The following is an 18,858-nucleotide window of genomic DNA, read 5'->3' on the forward strand; positions in this document are numbered from 1 at the left end:
GCGACGGCGGCGACGGCGACGCGGCCCGCGCGCTCCCCCGGCCCCTGCCCCGGCTGCGCGGGCCCCCGCCGGGCCCATGGGCGGCGCGGCCGAGCGGGCGCGCTGAGCGGGCGCGGGTCCCCGTGCGCCCCGGACGCGAGCGACGGCGAGGTGAGCGGGGGCGCCGAGCGGGGACGCGCGGGGCGCGGGCAGGGGCTCGGCCCGGGGGGCGCTGCGTCGGGAGCGCTGGGGCGGCTGCACCCGGCGGGCGCCCGGGAGGAGGAGGCGGCCGCGAGGTGAGCGACCCGGCTCCGGGGGGCGCCGCGGACCGACGGGGGAAGCCCTTCGCGCGCCTCCCGCAGAGTCCGGTGGACCCCGGCCCGGGCCCCGCGCCCCCCACCGCGCTTCGTCGCCTTTCTCCTCGAAATTCCTTATTTCGGGGGGGAGGGGCATGCAGTGAGGACCCAGGGCCTTGGCCCCTTGCGATCCAGCGTGGATCTGTATGGAACCCTGCGAGGGCCCCAGACCCAAGGATGGCCCCCACCCCGCCATGTTGGCCCCAAACTGGAAAAGGTCGTCCCTGCCCCCGCGGGTTGGGGATGCAGGCCTTGAGCAAAGGAGCGGAGGGTTTTAGCCTGCGGGCGGCCCAGGAAAGGGCCCATTCCGCGTTTGGTGGGGAGGGACTGCAGATCCATATACCCCGTGTGGCCGGCCTCCGCGGGGGCCCCCACCTCAGGGTGCTCCGCGGGCCTCTGCAGAATAAAGACCATCCGGCCGCCGGCTGCAGAGGCAGCGGCGGCGGGTGCTGGGGGAGGGGCTGGCACTGCCAGGCTGAGAGCAAGCAGGCTCCCTCAGCCTGTCCGCCCACCTTGGCGGGGAGGGGTACCTTCCAGTCTGGCCCAGAGGCGATGAGGCTGCAGTGGGCCCAGCCCCCCGTCAGGTCACCCTCCTGGGACAATTTGCCTGCTGACTTCCTGCTGCAGAAATGTACCGGCTTCTGCAGGGTGGGGGTTGGGGGCCTGGGTGCTGCGGGGATTGCGGGGTGCAGGGGGAGCCCGTGCAGTGGAGGACGGAGGTGGTAGGGTCTAGTGGTGTGCCGCAGCTTGGGGCGGGTGTGGGGGTGCTGCAGGCTGGGGGGGGGGGGCAGTGATCTGCGGAGCCCCCTGCCCCTGGGGGTCTGAGTGGGGTCCAAGGGAGGGTCCATGCACTCCCCACTACCTCCCTCAGACCTTGCTCCAAGGGCAGCTGGTGCGGGGGAATGAGCCTAGCATCCCTCGCCCCAACCCTGCTCACGGAGGACAGCGGTCCCGGGAATTCACTGCTCAGATGTTTAATGAGCCTCTGCCTGGTAGAGCAGCTCAGTGGCCCTGAGCTGGGGGTTCATCCTGAAGCCTGACTGAATCCCACGGCAGTAGGCCAAGGGCTCCAGGACAGTTGCTGAGCGGTTCTGGTCTCCTGCTGCCCTCAGCCCTCCCTCTGGAAGCTCCTGTGCCCCAGAGGCTGCCCCCAGGAATGCTGGCCTCCATGCACACGGGTGCAGAAAGATGCCGGAAGTCACCCATCGCTCTAGAACCTTACCCAGCATCGTCTCCTCTCCAGCAGAGGCTGACCTTGCGGCCCGGATGTTTCAAGTGGACAGAGGGCCCACAGGGGTGTGGAAGCCAGAGGGCATCCTGGCTGCATCTCCAGAGGGTGCGGCTTAGAGGGAGGGAGAGGAAGGAGCCAAAGCCACAGCCAGAGGGACATGGGTCAGACTCTGACCACCCAGCCTGCATGGGCTGTGTCCTCCTCTGCCTGGCCCACTCCAGGCGGTGACTGCTGGATGTCCCGGGACGGCCCAGGTGCGTAACATGGGCGGACAGTGACCAGAAGTCTTGCAGATTGGTAGGGCTAGAACCACCCAGTCAGGAGCAGGGGAGACCTAGAAGTGTAGGGTCCTGAGCATGCCCTCCGTAGGGATCACACGTGGACACCTCCTCCCGCAGTCTCTGCCCAGACCCCTGTGAACCGAGGGGGCAGAGCCCCCCACCCTACTGTCTCCCAGGCCTGTGCCCTCCCCAGACCAAGTTGGCTCTGCTTGGCCTTGCCACATCACAGAGGGGATGCAGTAGAGGTCGGCTTGGACCCTTTTCCATTTAGCCCAGAGGAATGAGGGGGCCAGGATTAGAGCCTTTGGGGGTCCCTGACTTGGTGTGAGCCACCGATCAGTCTCTCTCCTGGCCTCTGTGCAGCCGTCTCTGCACCCCCCAGTGCACTGGGTCACAGCGAGCTGGACATCTCAGCATTCTGGGGACCCCCATGGCCAGGTCCTCCCGAGGGCCTGCCTGTGTATGCCAGGTACCATTTGGGCTGGAGACACCTCTCTGAGGGAGATCCACTGTCCCCCATGGCTGACAGTCCTGACAGTCGTCTCCAGAGGTAGTGAGCTCCCCGTCACTAGGTGCAGAGCAGGAGATGTTGGTGAAGGCGCCGTCGGCAGGGAGTTTTCTGGTCACGCATGTCCCTTGTTCAGAGATAAGAGCGTGCCCCATGGAGGCCCAGGGAGCCCTTGGTGTGATGAGATCTTGGAGCTGCCCCTGGGTTCGGGTGTCCCGGGGTTTGGGGGAGATCGGCGTGCAGAGGGTGGGAGTGACTGCGCCCAGTGACCTCACGTGAACACACATGTCTGCGTGTGAGTGGTTGCACGAGGGGCCGGCCTGGAGAATGGGAAAGAGGCGAGCCGACAACGTGTGGACAGTGTGCCGGGGGTCCCGTCCTGGCACGCGGCACAGAAACCAGGCTGTGCCGTGAATGTGGCCTTCCCGGACAAGGGGTGGTTGTCTGCCGCCTCCCCGCAGGGGGATAGGGGCGGCAGGCAGGTGCGGAGGGGCCTCTGGCCTTCCAACTGGGAACTGCCCAGTCTCCTCAGTGAGGAGCCCTGTGATGGGGTCTCTGGGCTTGTGCCTCCTTCCCACCTCCATCCCACTGGCGCCCAGGCTCTGGAATAGCAGGACACAGGTGCTGTGTCCCCTCAGAATGGGGGCTGGGCTGAGCCTGGAGTGGGTCCTTGAAATCAGAGAGGCCCAAGACCTTGCAGGGTCTGTGTCCTCTGTACCCACCCTGCCTGTTCTAGCCGCATGCTTCAGCCTCAGACTGTGCTAAGCTCCCCCTGGCCCCGCTGGAGCTCTGGGCCCCGGATCCGGGCGCAGCAAGTGAGGGTCCACCCCCAGGAGCTTTAGATTCACTCCCAGGAGGCCAGCTCCGTGCCAGACGGCCCCTGCAGGAAGTGCGCCTGGGCCAGACCTCGGCCCTTGGAGAAGGCATCCCCGAGGGCGGAAGGGCGGGAGCCTGTGTGCAGGGGCCCTCGGGGCAAGCAAGGAGGGGTGGGACCGGGTGGAGCAGAGGGCGGTGGGGCGTGCGGGAGGAATGTCACGCCTGGGCTTTGGGTCTCCTGGTGGCGCCAGGCCCCAGCTACGGGGCACCTGCAGGCAGCCAGGAGTGGGCCGCGAGCCGGTGCCGCAGGAGCAGCGGTTGCCGGGCGCCGCTGCGGTCGCCATGGCGACGACGGAGGCGCGAACTTGCTAATGAGTCCCCTCGGCTGCAGATAACAATACCGGAGCGGACCGTGGGGCCGCGCTGGAGAGCTCGGTGAGGGAGGCGGGGCTGAGACCAGGTACTGGGCGGGGGGAGCCTGTCGGCCCACCCTCCAGCGGCTCCCGCCCCTCCCCCACCGTCCTGCAGCCCCCCAGCCCTGCTGGGCTCTTCCCCGCACTCCTCCTAGCCGGCCGCCCTCCTGTCCTGCAGAGGGAGCGGGCGCCTCTCCACACCCCAGCCCCTGTCCCAGCCAGCTCGGGGTCCGAAGGCAGTGTTTGTGCCCCGCGACTGCAGGGAGGGCCAAGGACCTCCCTTCAGCCCCTTCCTCGTCCCTGCCCGAAGTGCTGTCCCGCCTCTCACCCCCGTCTGCGCTCACCTGGCTGATGGGAAACCTGCCTGCCCCTCTGCCCCCACGGGTCTGCCCCAGGGACTGGGTGGGCCTCTGCACTGGGCTCCTGGTCAGGAGGCCCGAGGCTCACGCAGGCCTGGAACGGGCGGCCCGTCTGCCACAGTCTTGAGGTGCAGAGGGCAACTCAGTAGCTTCTCAAAACATCTCGGACAGGAATAGAATTGGGGGCCCTCACCACACAGGCTGGGACCCCCACAGCAGACAGGGCCCCCTCAGCAGGGGAGGTCCCCCAGGCAGGTGCAGACTCCACAGACAGGACCCCCCAGCTGGTGAAGAGCCCCCTTGGCATGTGGGGTACCCCTTTTGGCAGATGGGCTCTTTTGCTGTTGGCCTTGCTTGGTTTGGCCCTTGGGAGGGATAGCGGCCCCAGCTGCACCCCGGGCCTCACCCCCACTGTGGAGGAGCCCGGGCACCTGCCCGGGGAGCCAGGCATCTATGAACAGGATCCCGGGGCCCTGCCTTCTGGCCAGGGCCATCCCGGCCACTTCCCGTTGGGCCAGCTCCAGTGGCCCAGCCTAAGGCTGCCCATGGCCAGCAGGCATGGTCTACATCTGCCTGGCACCTAGTTCTCTCTGAAGCCCACCATCCCCACCTCACCCCACCTGACGAGGGACAAGTGTCCTTGGGAGGCCTCACCTGCCACAGCTGGAGGCTCGTCCTCTGACATCTGCCCCCCCAGCCTCTCCTGTGCCAGAGCTGGGTAGGGGTGCGGTGGAGGGAAGACCCCGTGTGAACAGCAGTGGTAGAGGCTGTGGGTCCTGACCAGTCCCCGTGGGGTGACCTGAGGCTAACCCCTCCCCTTGCCCAAGTCTCCATCTGCCCATCTTTAAAGTCAAGTCCACACTTTCACGCTGTGCATCCTGGTGGGCCGGGTGGCGAGGTGGGCCTAGGAAAGGCTGGTCCTGGCAGGTGGCAGGGCAGGTGGGGCGTGGGGGTGGGGCTGGGAAGTGTGTGGCAGAGGCCAGAGTACCAAACCCGCAAGAGGGGTCTCAGCCCCAGGATCTGGGGTCCCTCGTACTTCCGCCACACAGCCCTCAGCCCGAGAGCCCTTACAGGCCATGCTGAGAGTCCCCGCACCCCAAGGGTCCTACATCTGGGTCACCTACTTTGCCTTTCATCCATACCACCCCATCCTGGGACCTACCAGCCCCTAGAAGGGTCCCCCTAAACCTCAGACCTTCAGTGTGGCCCGACACAGCCTGCCGTGCAGCCTGCTCCAGTCAGCGAGCGTGTGACGCGCTCCTGCAGGGAGACAGACACTGGCCCCAGACCCTTTTTGCGGCAGGCGCTAGGGCTCAGGCTGCGGGACTGGGACAATGGCAGCCCTGGAGGAGCCCCACCTCCATGCCCAAGACCCCCCTGCCCCCCCCAGGAGCCCAGCAGCGTGTGTGGACGCAGCCCGAACCCCCCTTCCTCGGGGTCCAGATGGTCCGCTCAGGGAGTGATAGTGCTGCAGGCAGCCGGAGGGGGCCGGTGTCCTGGGGCAGGGAGCGGGTTCTGGACCCTGCCCAGCCCAGAGTTCTGGAGAAGACGTGTGGGCGGGGTGGGGGGGTGGGGGCATCCCAGCAGAGGGATGACCGAAGCTTGAGGGCAGAATGAAGGGTTCCGGATCAAGTGAGTGTCCGAGAACCCAAGGGCCGGGGGAGGGGTCCTCAGGCCCCTCCTCCCTGTCCAGCCAGTGCTTCCCTCTGGGGTCCCCCATCTGCCCTACTGTGTCCCACTGGGAGGCTGTCGCCACGGCCTGCACAGTGCAGTGCCGGATGGGACCCCTGGGGCCCGCTTTCCCAGTCCCATGGCCTGCCTCACCCACCCCGCATGTCTGGGCCTCACCTTTCACGGAGCCAGAGGGGCTGCTGATTCACCCCAGGCAAGGTAGGGCCCCCTGGGTGCCTGCCGGCTCGGCCGTTCCGGTGCCCTTGGGTCCGGAGGTCAGCCCTGCCTGGGGTGCTGGCCGGGTGCCCACCATGGGGGCCCGCAGCCCCACTCACCATCTGCCTCTCCCTGCAGGTCTGGCACCATGCCCGGGCCCTCCGCACTCTAGGCCACATCCCCGGCCCGCGGAGCAGCCCCTGGACACTTCAGGGCTCACCCCTTCCCCACTGCCCCCGGCCCCACCATGGCAGGGGACCGACTCCCTCGGAAGGTGATGGATGCCAAGAAGCTGGCCAGCCTCCTGCGGGGCGGACCTGGGGGACCGCTGGTCATCGACAGCCGCTCATTTGTGGAGTACAACAGCTGGCACGTGCTCAGCTCCGTGAACATCTGCTGCTCCAAGCTGGTGAAGCGGCGGCTGCAGCAGGGCAAGGTGACCATCGCCGAGCTCATCCAGCCGGCCGCGCGCGGCCAGGTACCAGCCGGTGTGCCCCACGCCCAGTCCCTCCCCCACCCTACCCCCACCCAGGTTCCTGTCACTTCCAGGGGCCAGGCCAGAGCCCCTCAGCTGGGTCCACAGGGGCCCTCCACTGGCCACACCCCCGCCCTCAAACCGGCACTGGGCTCCCCGGTCCCAATGCTAGCTTGGGCCCCCGCAGGCAGCTCCCATCCCCCTCGCCGGGCTTCCTCCTCCCCTCCCCGGGGAGGCCCTCTGCAGCGCCCATCTCCCCAGAGACGAGCCCCTCCCACCAGAGCCTGCTGACCCTATCTAGGTCCTCACTCAGCCCCGGAGTAGAGGTCTCCCCATGTAAGACTGGATGGTGTCCCTGGGGCCCAGGCCAGGGCTCAGAGGGGCAGTGGACCCAGAGGGCAGCTGGTCAGGAGCACACCGAGTGCTGTGAGAACCCAGAGGAAGATGGGGGAGGCCAGAGGCTAATGCTGAGCATCTCTGTGCCCAGCCCCCCAGTTCTTTCCCTGGAGTTCTGAGTGACCCAGAATTCGCTCTCCGTGCCCCTCCCCCATGAATGTCCCAGGTCACCTGCAGGGGACAATCCTGTCTCCATTAGCCAGGAGCATCAGGTCCAGCACTGGGAGGGACCACTGGCCCCCTGACCTGGGAGGGCGAGGACACCTCCAGTCGGGGAGTGACACGGCCAGCAGCCCCGAGCTGGGGAGGGGTCTGTCACAGGCCCTGCGCCAGCAGAGCTGGATGTGAGGGACCCAGGTGGCACAGCCGCTTACGGGGAGTTCCCCCCACCCCCACCAAGGCCAGAGCGAGCTCCCTGCAGCCTCAGGGAGGGAACCCGGTGATTACTCACCCCCAGCGAGGACTCCCAGGCAGAGCGCAATCCCATTGGCTGCTGGTGACATCATCGACCCAGGGTTGGCGGCTCAGCTGGCTTAGGGCCTGAGTGTGCTTGGGGGGCAGGGCAGTAGCCACTGGGAGTAAAAGCAACTCAGCAGCTGGTCCCCAGGCTGGGCATTCCGGATGGGAAGAGGGCAGGGGAGCCCCAACATCCAGCTGCCTCCTGGATGAAGAGGGGCTCTTACAGCAGCCCCCACGTTTCCCACCGCTGGCTGGGGAATTGGCCACATCCAAAGACACCACCCTCAGAAGCGCTGAAATGGCCTCCCAGTGACCCTGGGGATGGTTTTCCCTTGGCCTCAGCCCCCCCGACGGCGTGTGTACCCTCATGTCACCGTGGCCACCCATGTGTGCCCGAGGACCCGGTTACACTCACAGCATCTTATCCTAGGGGGCCTGGCCCACCGGGGGTGCCAGCAATGTCCGTCCTTAGCGGAGGTGCCTGTGTGAGAGGGCAGGCGCGAGGAGGAGCGTGCCCCCGTCCCTGCTGGCTCTGGGGGCCTGCCTGTGTCGCTGTGGGCACTCACACCTGTGCAGGCGTGAGCTGTGAGACGGGTGGGTCGCAGAGAGCCTGACCAGTAGCAGCAGGCGGCAGCAGGGGATGGGGCATCAGGCAGGTGCCCAGCAGTGCCCTGACCTCTGCCCTTACGGCCTCCAGGTGGAGGCCACAGAGCCACAGGACGTGGTCGTCTATGACCAGAGCACACGGGATGCCAGCGTGCTGGCCGCGGACAGCTTCCTCTCCATCCTGCTCAGCAAGCTGGACGGCTGCTTCGACAGTGTGGCCATCCTCACGGGTGAGCTCCAGATAGCCCCGGGGTAGGGGCCTCTGGGCGCCCTCTCCTCACTGGGACCTTAGCTTTGGGGGGGGCATTGGGGGAGTCAGTCTCTGGATCCACCTCTGCTCTCTGAGCCCAGCAACCAGCAGGTACTGGGGGCAGTGTCGGTGGGGGGGCGGCTGTCTCAGTAACGAGAGAACTAGAGTTCTCCCCAGCTCCGTTGTTCCCTCCCCCGGACCCACAGGCTTTAGCGCCCCTCCAGCATGAGCCTACCCTGCCCCTAGCTGGGGAAGAGGTAGGCCGGAGGAAACCGGTAAATGCCATCTGTGGCAGGGGAGGAGGGGAGCGATCTAGGCCAAGATGAGTGTCTGACCCTCCAGCTGTCTGAGAGGGGGGCATAGCCCCCGTCCTCTGCAAACCCCAATCCGACCAGAACTCGTCCCAGACAGGGAGTACCTCTGAACGCTGCAGCCAGCCCAGGATGCCTGGCCCCTGCTGGGGACCAGTAGAGGTCCCTGTGGGGCTTCCCAGATCCCAGATGCAGCCCAGGCACCCCGGAGGTGGGAAGGCCCCCGTGCGTGCGCGTGTGCACACACACACACACACAGGCTCCACCCTGGTTCTTGATGATTCCTTCCGCCGGTTGGCAGGGCCTGGGGCACTTCTGTAGACCCCACCTCCCAGACGCGACCCAGGTTCCAGGGATGGGTTGAGCTGGCCTGTCTTGGACGGTGCACTCTCCCTGCCCGGGTCTGGGGCCTTTGGGGGCACTCCTGCCCCTGGCCTCTGCAGCCTGGGGCCGTGACCAGTTGGGGGAGGCTGGAGAGGGCTGAAGGGGGTGTCAGCAACCTCCCCATGGCGGGACACCTCCCTACAGTCACCAAGTCTGCCCTGAGCCGCCTCTTACATGTGGGCATGCTGCGGGGTGGTCCGTGGGCATAGGGCTGGCCCTTTGGCACTGGTGCCCCGCGGGAGCATGGGCCTTCACCACAGTCCACGGGAGGCTTACCGGTGGGTCCGTGTCGTGTGCGGGTGTATGTGCTGCCGTCTATGCGTGGCTCTGGGAGGCTGGTGATCTGTGCTTGCTTGTGCGATGGGACGTGGGATTTGTGTGTGTGTGTTGGGGGGGGGGGGGGACTCTCGCCACAGAATTGCAGACTCTCTGATTCCACCACTGAACCCTGGGCTCCATTTGAGGGCTGAGCAAGGAGGGAGGACCGAGGCTCTGGGCTTCCTCAGGGGGTGTCCTGAGCAGAACAGGAGCCCAGCTGAGCCCCCAGTGCCCGTGCTCTCTAGTCAGGAGTGGGAGCCACCAGGCTTTCTGGGAGTCTGAGAAACCAGACCCAGAGCAGCGCCCTCCCTGACCCCCAGGCTTCCCAGGAAAGCCCAGAACCTCTAGTGCTGTCTCCTCTGGAGGCTGTGGCTCCTCACCCGGCAGCCATAGGACAGGTCTCCGATGTGCCAGGAGGGCTCACCTGACACTGGCTGTGCCCCCCTTGGTGCGCTCAACTCTTGGGGCTGCCACCTGCTCTTTGTTCCCTGCCGGCCCCTCCCTGCGACGGTAGAGTATTTGACCCCATTTCCCTGAGGGCCAAGCCAGACAGAAGTCCCGACCCACCGCAGCATGAGAAGGGCTCACAGCGGCACCGAGTCAGGACTGGGACTCGGGGACAGCCTGAGAGCCTGGTCCGCAGCTCCCACCCCTGAGGCCAGCGCAAGGCCGCAGGGGGTGAGAACGGGAAGGCAAGGCTGAGTGGGAACCAGGGTGCTGCCCCGCCGGAAAGGGCGAGTGACTTTCCAGGGTCCGTAGCGCAGGGGGAGGGGGCTCCGCGGAGGCCAAACGGGGCGGACCCCACACGCGGTGGGCGGGGCCGGGGCGCGCCAGGAGGACGTCGCGGCCGGGGACAGAGGGAGGCCTCTCGGGGACCGGGGAGGCTGGCGGCCGCGGAGGAGGGAGATGGGGCAGGGCGCGGGGTCCGGAACCGGCCGGGACCGCCGCCGCCCTCCCCAGGCCGCTCGGCGGTGACGTCCAGCGGGGCGGGGACCGAAGGCGAGCCTGGCCCTTTAAGCGGCGGGCGGCCGGGTGCGCGCTGCTGCGGAATGCGGGCTGCTGCGGTCGCGGCGCCGGCTCGGTGCGCCCCCGCGGCCCGACCCCGCGCGCGCCGCCCTCGGACCCTGGCCGGAGACCGCGGCGGGAGCGGCCCCTGCGCGGAGGGTGCGCGGAGCGTGCGCGGGGCCGGGGGGGTGGGGTGCGGGCAGATGCGGGCCCTCCCGGGGCGCGGGGACCGCGGCGGCGGGGCGGGGGGCTGCGGGGCGTGCCGCCGACCTGTGGGCCGGAGAGCGCCTGGAGGGAGCGCGGCCGGGGCCAGGGCCGGCCCGAGGCCCGAGCGGTCGGTGCGGTCCGTGCGTCCTGGGAGCGAGCTCCTGTGCGAGTCCGCGGCTCCATTGTGCGGCGGCGCGCGCTGGGAAGCTGCGAGGTAGAGGGAGGTGGAAGTCCCTCCTGAAGCAAGGTGCCCTTGGGGATGCCTGGGGGATGGGGGCGCCTCCCCCCCACCCCACGCGAAGAGTGCCAGCTCCTGAGGGTCCGGGCCCGCTGCCACTGATAACAGGGTGGACCTCTCCAGCAACCCGGAGCCCCGCGGGGGTGTCCTGACATCACTGGAGGGGCGGGGCCACAGGCTCTGCTGCCCTTGGCCCAGGTGGGGGGCTTGTCGGGGTCACCACAAGCTGCTTGGCTCTTCCGGAAGGGGAGGCAGTCCTGTGGGGCTTTACCTGGGGGGTGGCAGTCAAAACTGGCAGGTCTGCACCTGTCCAGAGATCCCCCTTTGTAGGGGAAGTTGCTGGTGGCATAAGCCCAGCCCTCGTGGGCTTGGATGAGGCCCCCCAGAGAGCTCGGGAGGCTTATGGTAGAGACGAGTCTTTGGCAGAGACCCTGCAAACATCCCGTCTGCTGGGGCGGGGGGGGGGGGGGGGGGGGGACGTTGTCCTCCAGCAGGAACACCCAGGGGACCCCAGGCTCTGGCGGGTGAGCAAGAGCCCAGCCCCCAGCCCAGGGCAGCTTTTGCCCTGGCGTGGCCTGTTGGCTGTGCTCATAGTCAGCCACTTCTCCCTGCCAGCCAGCAGGTTGCCGAGGTAGGGAGAGCTTCTCCTCCAAGGCAGCTGCCTCCACTCCCTCAGCCTGCAGGGCCCCCCCATCAACCCTGCCCCCCACCAAAGGCAAACTGTCATTGGGGGCACAAGGAACGCTCCTGGCACTCTGGTTGGGAGTTTGTACAAACTGGTCGTGGAGCTGGGCCAGGGGTGAAGGCTGAGGGCACCAGGCATCTCTGTCCCGGGAAATCAGCCAGGTGTGAGGCACCAGCTGTGTCTGCAGACGGGGAAAGAGCACTGGGGCTTGCGTGGCCTGGGCCCCCGCCGCACCCTAGTGCACTACGGTGGGCATCGGTCCGCTTGAACTCTGTAGTGGATCAGTCCACAGAGGGCAGGGAATTACCGCAGGCCTCGTGTCCCCAAAAGTGTGGTTTGCCCCAGAGCGGCCGCCAGGGACTATGATCTCACCGTCCAGGAGTTGGCGGCCACCAGCTGCCTGGGTGCAGGCCGCTTAGTTCTCCGTGTGTCTTCACGGCCACCGCCTCTGTCGAGACTCACAACTGTGCTATGTGGCAGGCTGGCTGGGGAAACCGGCCAGAGGTGTAGTGAGTCCCGCCCGTGGTCACTCACGGAGTCAGAGATATACCAGGGATTCCCGCTGGGGTCTTTGAGGCTGGCAGATGGGCTCCTTCCACTGACCTGTGGCCCAGGACGTGGTGGAGCAGGGGAGGCAGGGGCACCTGCCAGCCACGTGTAGCACGCGTGCCCGCTGCAGGTCCTGCTTGCTCCCCGTCCTCTGGTGCTGTACTCTGGGCAGAAGAGAGCCCAAACTGGAGCACAGGTGCCCTGCAGGCTGTGCCAATTCCAGGAGGTGACGACATGCCCAGGGGCAGGAGGGCCCCCCTCCAAAGCCCTTGCCTCCTGGTCCTGGCACCTAGGCTTGGCCAGGGGCTCCCAGCCAACTAGCGTCAGGGAGGGATTGCATCAGCCCTGGGGGAGAGGCAGGAAGGCCCAGGCTGGCCCTTGGCCACCACAGGCACAGAAGAGCCACGCCCTCGACGGGGACCTTCCATGGCGTTGGAGCCGCCCCCCTCCCCGGTCCTGCACGTGCTGGGCCAGCCCGGAGCCTCGAGCCCGCGTTTATGGGCATCACAGCGGCGTCCTGGCAGGCGCAGCTCCTAATTAGTCCGGGGAGGAATGCGGGCATAGGGACAGGCTGTATATGCGCCCAGCATGCGCCTCGACTCTGTGAGTGCAGCCCTCCGGCACCCTGTGCTGACTCCTGGTGCTCAGGCCAGAGTCTCACCACCTGGCACTGCGTGGGGCAGGGGGTCCAGGCCGCGGCCAAGATGGAGGGACGGTCGGTACCCGGGGCTCGCTCTCGCGCCCAGCCTGCCCACCGCCTGACCCACATGTCCACTCCTCCTGCAGGGGGCTTCGCCACCTTCTCCTCCTGCTTCCCTGGCCTCTGTGAGGGCAAGCCAGCCGCCCTGCTGCCCATGAGCCTCTCCCAGCCCTGCCTGCCTGTGCCCAGCGTGGGCCTGACCCGCATCCTGCCTCACCTCTACCTGGGCTCGCAGAAAGATGTCCTGAACAAGGTGTGTACAAAGCTGGGCTTTGGCCGTCTGGAAGGGGGGAGAGGCCAGAGCTCAGAAGCAGTTCCAGGGCTGGTTTGGGGAGGGGGGTGAGAAGGGAGCTGAAAGCCAGCGGGGGGTGGATGAGTGTCCTGTGGGGGGAGCCTGGGCTGGGACGCGAGAGGACAGGGGCCCGACCAGAGCCACGCCGCCACCGGTGGAGAGGCAGCTCCCAGCCCCTTAGGCAGTGGAGCCCACATGCCAAACAGCTGATGTCACTGGCCCCCGGGCAGCCCTGAAAGAATCCCATGTTGTAAAATTGTGAGGAGGGAAGAGGCAAAGGCGCCGCCCAGCAGCCATAACATTCCTGGGAGCCTACCTCAGGCGGCGGGTGGCGCTTGGGGGACCAGCCTCCCGGGCTCCCCCACCCCTCCAGCGCCGCAGGAGGCTCGGAACTCCAGGTGGAAGGGGGGAGGGGCTCCCACCTCCAGGGCACCCCCTCCTCCAGCCCTTCCTCCCACCCCTCCAGGACCTGATGACCCAGAACGGAATAAGCTACGTCCTCAATGCCAGCAACTCCTGCCCCAAGCCGGACTTCATCTGCGAGAGCCGGTTCATGCGCATCCCCGTCAACGACAGCTACTGCGAGAAGCTGCTGCCCTGGCTGGACAAGTCCATCGAGTTCATCGGTGAGTGGGCGGGGGAGGGGCCGGGCGGGGCGGGCGCCAGGCGTCTCCTGGAGGGGTGGAGGCTCAGTGACCTCCCGGGTGGGGGGGGCCTGGGCCTGAGATGTGGGGCTGGGGTTGTGGGCGCTGGGGCGAGTAAGGTCCCCTGCTGGGGTTAGGGAAGGGCCCTGCACCCTGAGCTTTCACCTGCCCACCAACGCCCCCCCCCACCGGCCCTGCCTCCAGATAAAGCTAAGCTGTCCAGCTGCCAGGTCATCGTCCACTGTCTGGCTGGCATCTCCCGTTCGGCCACCATCGCCATCGCTTACATCATGAAGACCATGGGCATGTCCTCAGATGATGCCTACAGGTAGCCTCTCCTTTCTTCCTGGGCCCAGAAGTTTAAGGCTGGAGATGGCCCTTCCCGTGCCCCTCTCCACCCACTAGCAGCTAGCTGCAGAAGGCCGGAGCCCAGCTCCAGCAGTCCCGGATGGGTCTGCACATCAGCTGCGAGCCTAAGTGTGGGCAGGGGGCCGGGGGTGCGGGGAGCAGGGGGGCGGGGAGCAGGAGGGGCAGAAGGAGGGGAGGAGAAGTAGGAGGAGGGGGTGGGGGGCAGGGAGAGCAGGGGGAGAGCTGGAGGAGGAGGGGAGGGGGCGGAGGAGGGAGGAGGGGCAGGCGGTGGAGGGGGGGCGACAGGAAGGGCGGGGGCTGGACAGGGAGATAAGGGGAGGGGACACGGGGAGCAGGAGAAAGGGGAGGGGCAGGGAGAGCAGGGGAGAGCAGGAGGGGTGGGGGCAGGGCAGCGGGTCGGGGGAGGGGACATGGGGGGCAGGAGGAAAGGGGAGCAGGGGGCAGGGGGAGGAGGAGGGAGCCCCGTCTCAAACAGCCCCCTTCCCCCAGGTTCGTGAAGGACCGGCGCCCATCCATTTCGCCCAACTTCAACTTCCTGGGCCAGCTGCTGGAGTACGAGCGCAGCCTGAAGCTGCTGGCCGCCCTGCAGGGAGACGGGGCGTCCCACCCCGGGACGCCCGAGCCCCTCCCGGGCCCCGCGGCCCCACTGCCGCCGCTGCCACCACCTACCTCAGAGAGCGCCGCCACCGGGAGCGCAGCGGCCGGTGCGGCCAGGGAGGGCGCACCGGGCGCCGGTGGGGAGCTGCCCGCGCCCGCCGCCCCCGCCGCCGCCGCCGCCCCGGCCACCAGCGCGCTGCAGCAGGGCCTGCGCGGCCTGCACCTCTCCTCCGACCGCCTGCAGGACACCAACCGCCTGAAGCGCTCCTTCTCGCTGGACATCAAGTCGGCCTACGCCCCCAGCCGGCGGCCGGACGACCCCGGTCCTCCCGACCCCGGGGAGGCCCCCAAGGTGTGCAAGCTGGACAGCCCGTCGGGGGGCGCGCTGGGCCTGCCCTCCCCGGGCCCCGACAGCCCAGACGCGGCGTCGGAGACGCGCCCGCGCCTCCGCCGGCGGCCCCGGCCTCCCGCCGGCTCCCCGGCCCGCTCCCCGGCGCACGGCCTCGGCCTGAACTTCGGTGACGCCTCGCGGCAGACTCCGCGGCTGGGCCTCTCGGCGCTGTCGGCCCCGGGGCTGCCGGGCCCCGGCCAGCCGGTGGGCCCCGGGAGCTGGGCGCCGCCGCTCGACTCCCCCGGCACGCCGTCGCCCGATGGGCCCTGGTGCTTCAGCCCCGAGGGCGCGCAGGGCGCGGGCGGCCCACGGTTCGGCGCTTTCGGCCGGGCGGGCGCGCAGGGCTCAGGGGGCGGCGACCTGCGGCGGCGGGAGGCGGCAAGGGCCGAGGCCCGGGACGCGCGGACCGGCTGGCCGGACGAGCCGGCCCCGGAGACGCAGTTCAAGCGCCGAAGCTGTCAGATGGAGTTCGAGGAGGGCATGGTGGAGGGGCGCGCGCGCGGCGAGGAGCTGGCTGCCCTGGGCAAGCAGGCCAGCTTCTCGGGCAGCGTGGAGGTCATCGAGGTGTCCTGACGGTGGCCGGGGGACCCAGCGCCCGTCGCTCCGCTGCCCTCGGCTCCCTGGCCTGGGCCGCCGGCAGCCGGGCCCACTATAAATATATATTATATATAATGCAAAGAAAGGTAAATGGTTTTACTGCGATTTTTATCGAGAAGTAAATATTTCGATTTTTTATTTATTTAAGCTGTTCATTCTGGCAACGATTTGGCAACAGTGCGGGCGGCCCCCGGACCTCTATTTTTACTGTCTGGTATTTAAACTGAAACCCACGTTTCTAAGCAATATGAGGCCACCTTCAGTCCCAAGCTGGGGTGCCAGGCCTGGGGTCCCCTCCCCACCCTCCCTCCCCCAGGAAACACTGCTGACCGTTGCAAAGAGGCTGCCCAGCTTTCGTGCACTTTTTACATAAGAAAAAGGGGAAAAAGGAGAAAAAAAAAACTTTGCCACAAACTGAGCCGCAGAACCTCCCTGTTACTCCCTGTCCCTCCCTGCCCCCCCTCCGCTCCTCCTCTTCTGCTCCTTTCTGGGCTCTGCACCAAAGTCTAGGTGGGGGAAGTGTCCCCGGGGCTGGGGTGCGGCTGAGGTGGCTCTGCCCGCTGGAGGCTCCCCCAACCACATGCCTCCCCCACCCCCCATCCTGGCCCTCGCCTGGCTGGTGTCGACTGGCATCCGGCCTGGAGAGGTGAGGGTGTTTGGAGGGGCTGAGGCTAGAACAGAATAGGGGCTCGGTGGGTGTCGGATTATGTGGGTCCCTGGGCAGGGATGGAAGTGGAATGGCCCCCACTCCCGCCCGAGCCCCCGTCCTTCCACGGGTTCAGCAGGACTGTTCCGGCCAGCCTGCTCTCCTGTCTCTGCTTTGCAGAGCTGCCTAGCGCCACCCGCCAGGTAGGGGACAACAGGAGAAGCTCAACCCGGGGGTGTCAGGTCAGGTCGACCCCCCCCCCCCAGCCCCGGACAGCTGGGCTAGCGAGTGCTGGCTCCCCGGGTCACAGGGCGGATGGATTTTGAGTTCTGGGCTCTTCCCCACCCAGGCCCCAAGCCCCAGGCCAGACCTGAATTCGGGTATGTTCCTGCAGGTGGGGGTCTCCATGAGGAGCTGCCTTGCGGCGGCGGGGGGGGGGGGGTGGGGTGGGCGGGGGTGGTGGACAGACACTGTGGCAGACACTTCTGCTTCCCGGGGATGGGGTCCTTAGCTCTGGGAGAGCTGTCTCCAGGCAGATCAAGGCCCTGATGTGGCCAGATGGCCCCATGCCTGCCCCCCGCCCCATGGAGTCCTTGGAGAAGAGCCCTCCCACACTCCTCTTTCCTGGGGAGCTCTCGCCTCTGCAGCCTCCCTGGTATCCTCAAGGTGAAGGCCAGATGGCTTTTTGACCCCGGAGGGGCCCTCCTGGTCCTTTACCTCCTGGTGGTAAAGGCAAGGAAAATGCCCCTGCTGCCCCCTGCCCCACACCCTCTTGGGTCTTTGGGACCCGTGGCTTTTGGGGGCAGGAGCAGATATCCTAGGACATCCCTCAGGTGTCCTAAAGTCCTGGGTGGGGGGGCCGGTCGCCTTGGGAAGAGGCCAGGGGCTTGGCAGGAGGGCAGCTGGGTGGGACCGAGTCCGGGAGCAGCTGCCCGTGTAGTTGTTTCTTCTGTTTGTTCTGTTGACCTGCGGCCTGTGCCCCTGTCACCCTCCTTTAAGCAAAAGTCCTCTTCCTGTTCCCCTTGTCCCCACCCCTCTCCCCAAGAAAATAAGCTATCATCGTTGTGTTTGCAATCTATGGATTAGAGGTTTAAGTATTTATTATTGGTTAATTATTATTATGATGATTGATTATGTAAACTTGCCTTCTGTCTGTCTGTCGCGTTGGGTTTCTGAGGTGACCCTGGGTGTGGAGGATGCACTGGTCCTCACCTCCGCGCCCCACCCCTGTGCTGTCCAGGAGACAGTGGTCTGGGGCCACTGGTTGGGCCCCAGACTCTGGAGGCAGGTCCCACAGCCCCTGTCCTTTCCTCTCTGCCCTCTGCCCTTTCTCTAGGGCCGCCAGCGTCTCTTGTGACTTCGGTCATGGAGTGTGGGGGGCTCTTGCTCTTGAGGCACTGGTCACCCCAAAGTAGCAGCTGCAATGTGGGGGGAGGTCCTGTCCCGGCCACCCCCTCTCCTGTCCTGGGGGGGGACCGGACCCTGGCACAAGCCCCTCCCCAGTCACTTCCACACACTGCCTGAGGCAGGGCGGGGCCGGGCCCCAGCCCTCCCACCCTCTCACCCCGCCCCTGGCCCTGGCATTGGGGGTCACCCCAGAATGGACCCCGCCCCCTCCTAACACTTGCTGGAAGGTCCAGTGGAGGGGAGGTGGTAGGGCCCGCACCCCCCCCCCACCCCGCACAGCTCCCAGTCTCTCTGGACTGGGTGGCGCTCCTGCCCCAGAACCCCTCCCCCAGCGCGGCCACACTCTGCTCCCTGTCCTGTCCCCTTCTTTTGTATTTGGAAACAACGTGTTGTAATAAATCCTGACATGGACGTTTTCCCCGTGCCTCTGGCTGCCTCTTTCTTCAGGCTGGGGGGTGGGGGGAGTGGAGAGCGTGGGCCAGCGGCCCTGCAGGCTTCCTGAGGCCAGGACCCTGGGCCTGGAACACCCTTGTTTGTTGTCACATCCTGGTGAAAATTTTACCAACTTACAACTCTGTCCAATCAAAACGGGGCTTTGCCCGCAGCCACCTCCCCAGTGTAAGCACGGACACAGCGCATCCCCGCACACCTCCACGCGCGCCGAGCATGCCACCCGACTTCTGCCGGCAGACGGTTTGCTCGTGTTTGCGACCGGCTTTCTCATTCTTCCAGCCAACTGCTGGAAGAACACGTGGGCTACATGTGGCCACAAGGACCGAAGACTCAGAAGGGCATCTGGTGGAATACCAGGGGACTCATCCACTATTGTCCCCGGCCCCTGGGTTCCTCGCCCTGGAGTCACCCTGCCCTGCCCACCAACCTTCCCGACGGGGCCATGCACCTGTACCTACGCCTGCGCCTGCACCAGCACCTGCACCTGCACCTGCGCCTGCACCTGCGCCTGCACTTGCGCGGACTCCCGCCAGAGCACGTAGCCCTCAGGCCGCAGCAGCCTGGAGGGCAGGACCAGCTTTAGTGCCCCCCCCCCCCCACTGGTGTGGTGACAGCCACAGCTCAGAGCATTCAGCACTACTCTACTGGGACAGACTTTCAGACCGGACTTCTCCAGGTCACTCTGATGCTGGCTGTTACTATAGCGACGGCTCCTGCGCGCTGAGCTCACAGTGTGCCAGGCCCGACTCCTGCTTCCGGTCATTTCCCGGGACGGCTCTCCCCCGCTCCAGGGGGGCTGCCAGATACGGCCCAGCCCTACGGCCCTCTAGCCAATGCCTCGGACCCTCCTTGGGGCTCTGGCCTACTTCTTTCTAGGGACACTTCCCTAGGTCCACGCGGCAGGTAGGCCAAACCCGGGACAAGGGCCAGACCTCTGCGTGCGCACGCGTGCATGGGAACTCACATGCACGAGAGTGCCTGCACACGCATGCCGGGTGTGCGTGTTCCAGGAGCCTGGGAGAGGAGCGGAGGCAGGAGACAGGCTCAGC

At 67.0% G+C, this 18,858-nt stretch overlaps 1 protein-coding gene across 3 annotated transcripts; it reads left to right on the forward strand.

Moving 5' to 3' along the window:
* Positions 1-17,780, forward strand: DUSP8 (dual specificity phosphatase 8). Of its 3 annotated transcripts, none has more exons than XM_082749291.1 (7): positions 1-150; positions 5,969-6,266; positions 7,858-7,996; positions 12,500-12,666; positions 13,172-13,331; positions 13,554-13,677; positions 14,208-17,780. In XM_082749291.1, exons 2-7 carry the CDS (start codon positions 6,078-6,080, stop codon positions 15,277-15,279), a joined length of 1,851 nt encoding a protein of 616 aa, XP_082605417.1. In that variant the 5' UTR covers positions 1-150; positions 5,969-6,077; the 3' UTR covers positions 15,280-17,780. The 3 variants fall into 3 exon arrangements, with proteins under 3 accessions (XP_082605417.1, XP_082605415.1, XP_082605416.1); XM_082749289.1 differs by having other exon boundaries at positions 2-150; positions 5,969-6,308; XM_082749290.1 differs by lacking the exon at positions 1-150 and adding an exon at positions 206-275 and having other exon boundaries at positions 5,969-6,308.
* The last annotated feature ends 1,078 nt before the right edge of the window (positions 17,781-18,858 follow it).

The sequence above is a fragment of the Mustela nivalis genome (assembly GCF_964662115.1).
Source record: "Mustela nivalis genome assembly, chromosome: 9".
NCBI classification, from domain to species: Eukaryota; Metazoa; Chordata; class Mammalia; order Carnivora; family Mustelidae; genus Mustela; species Mustela nivalis.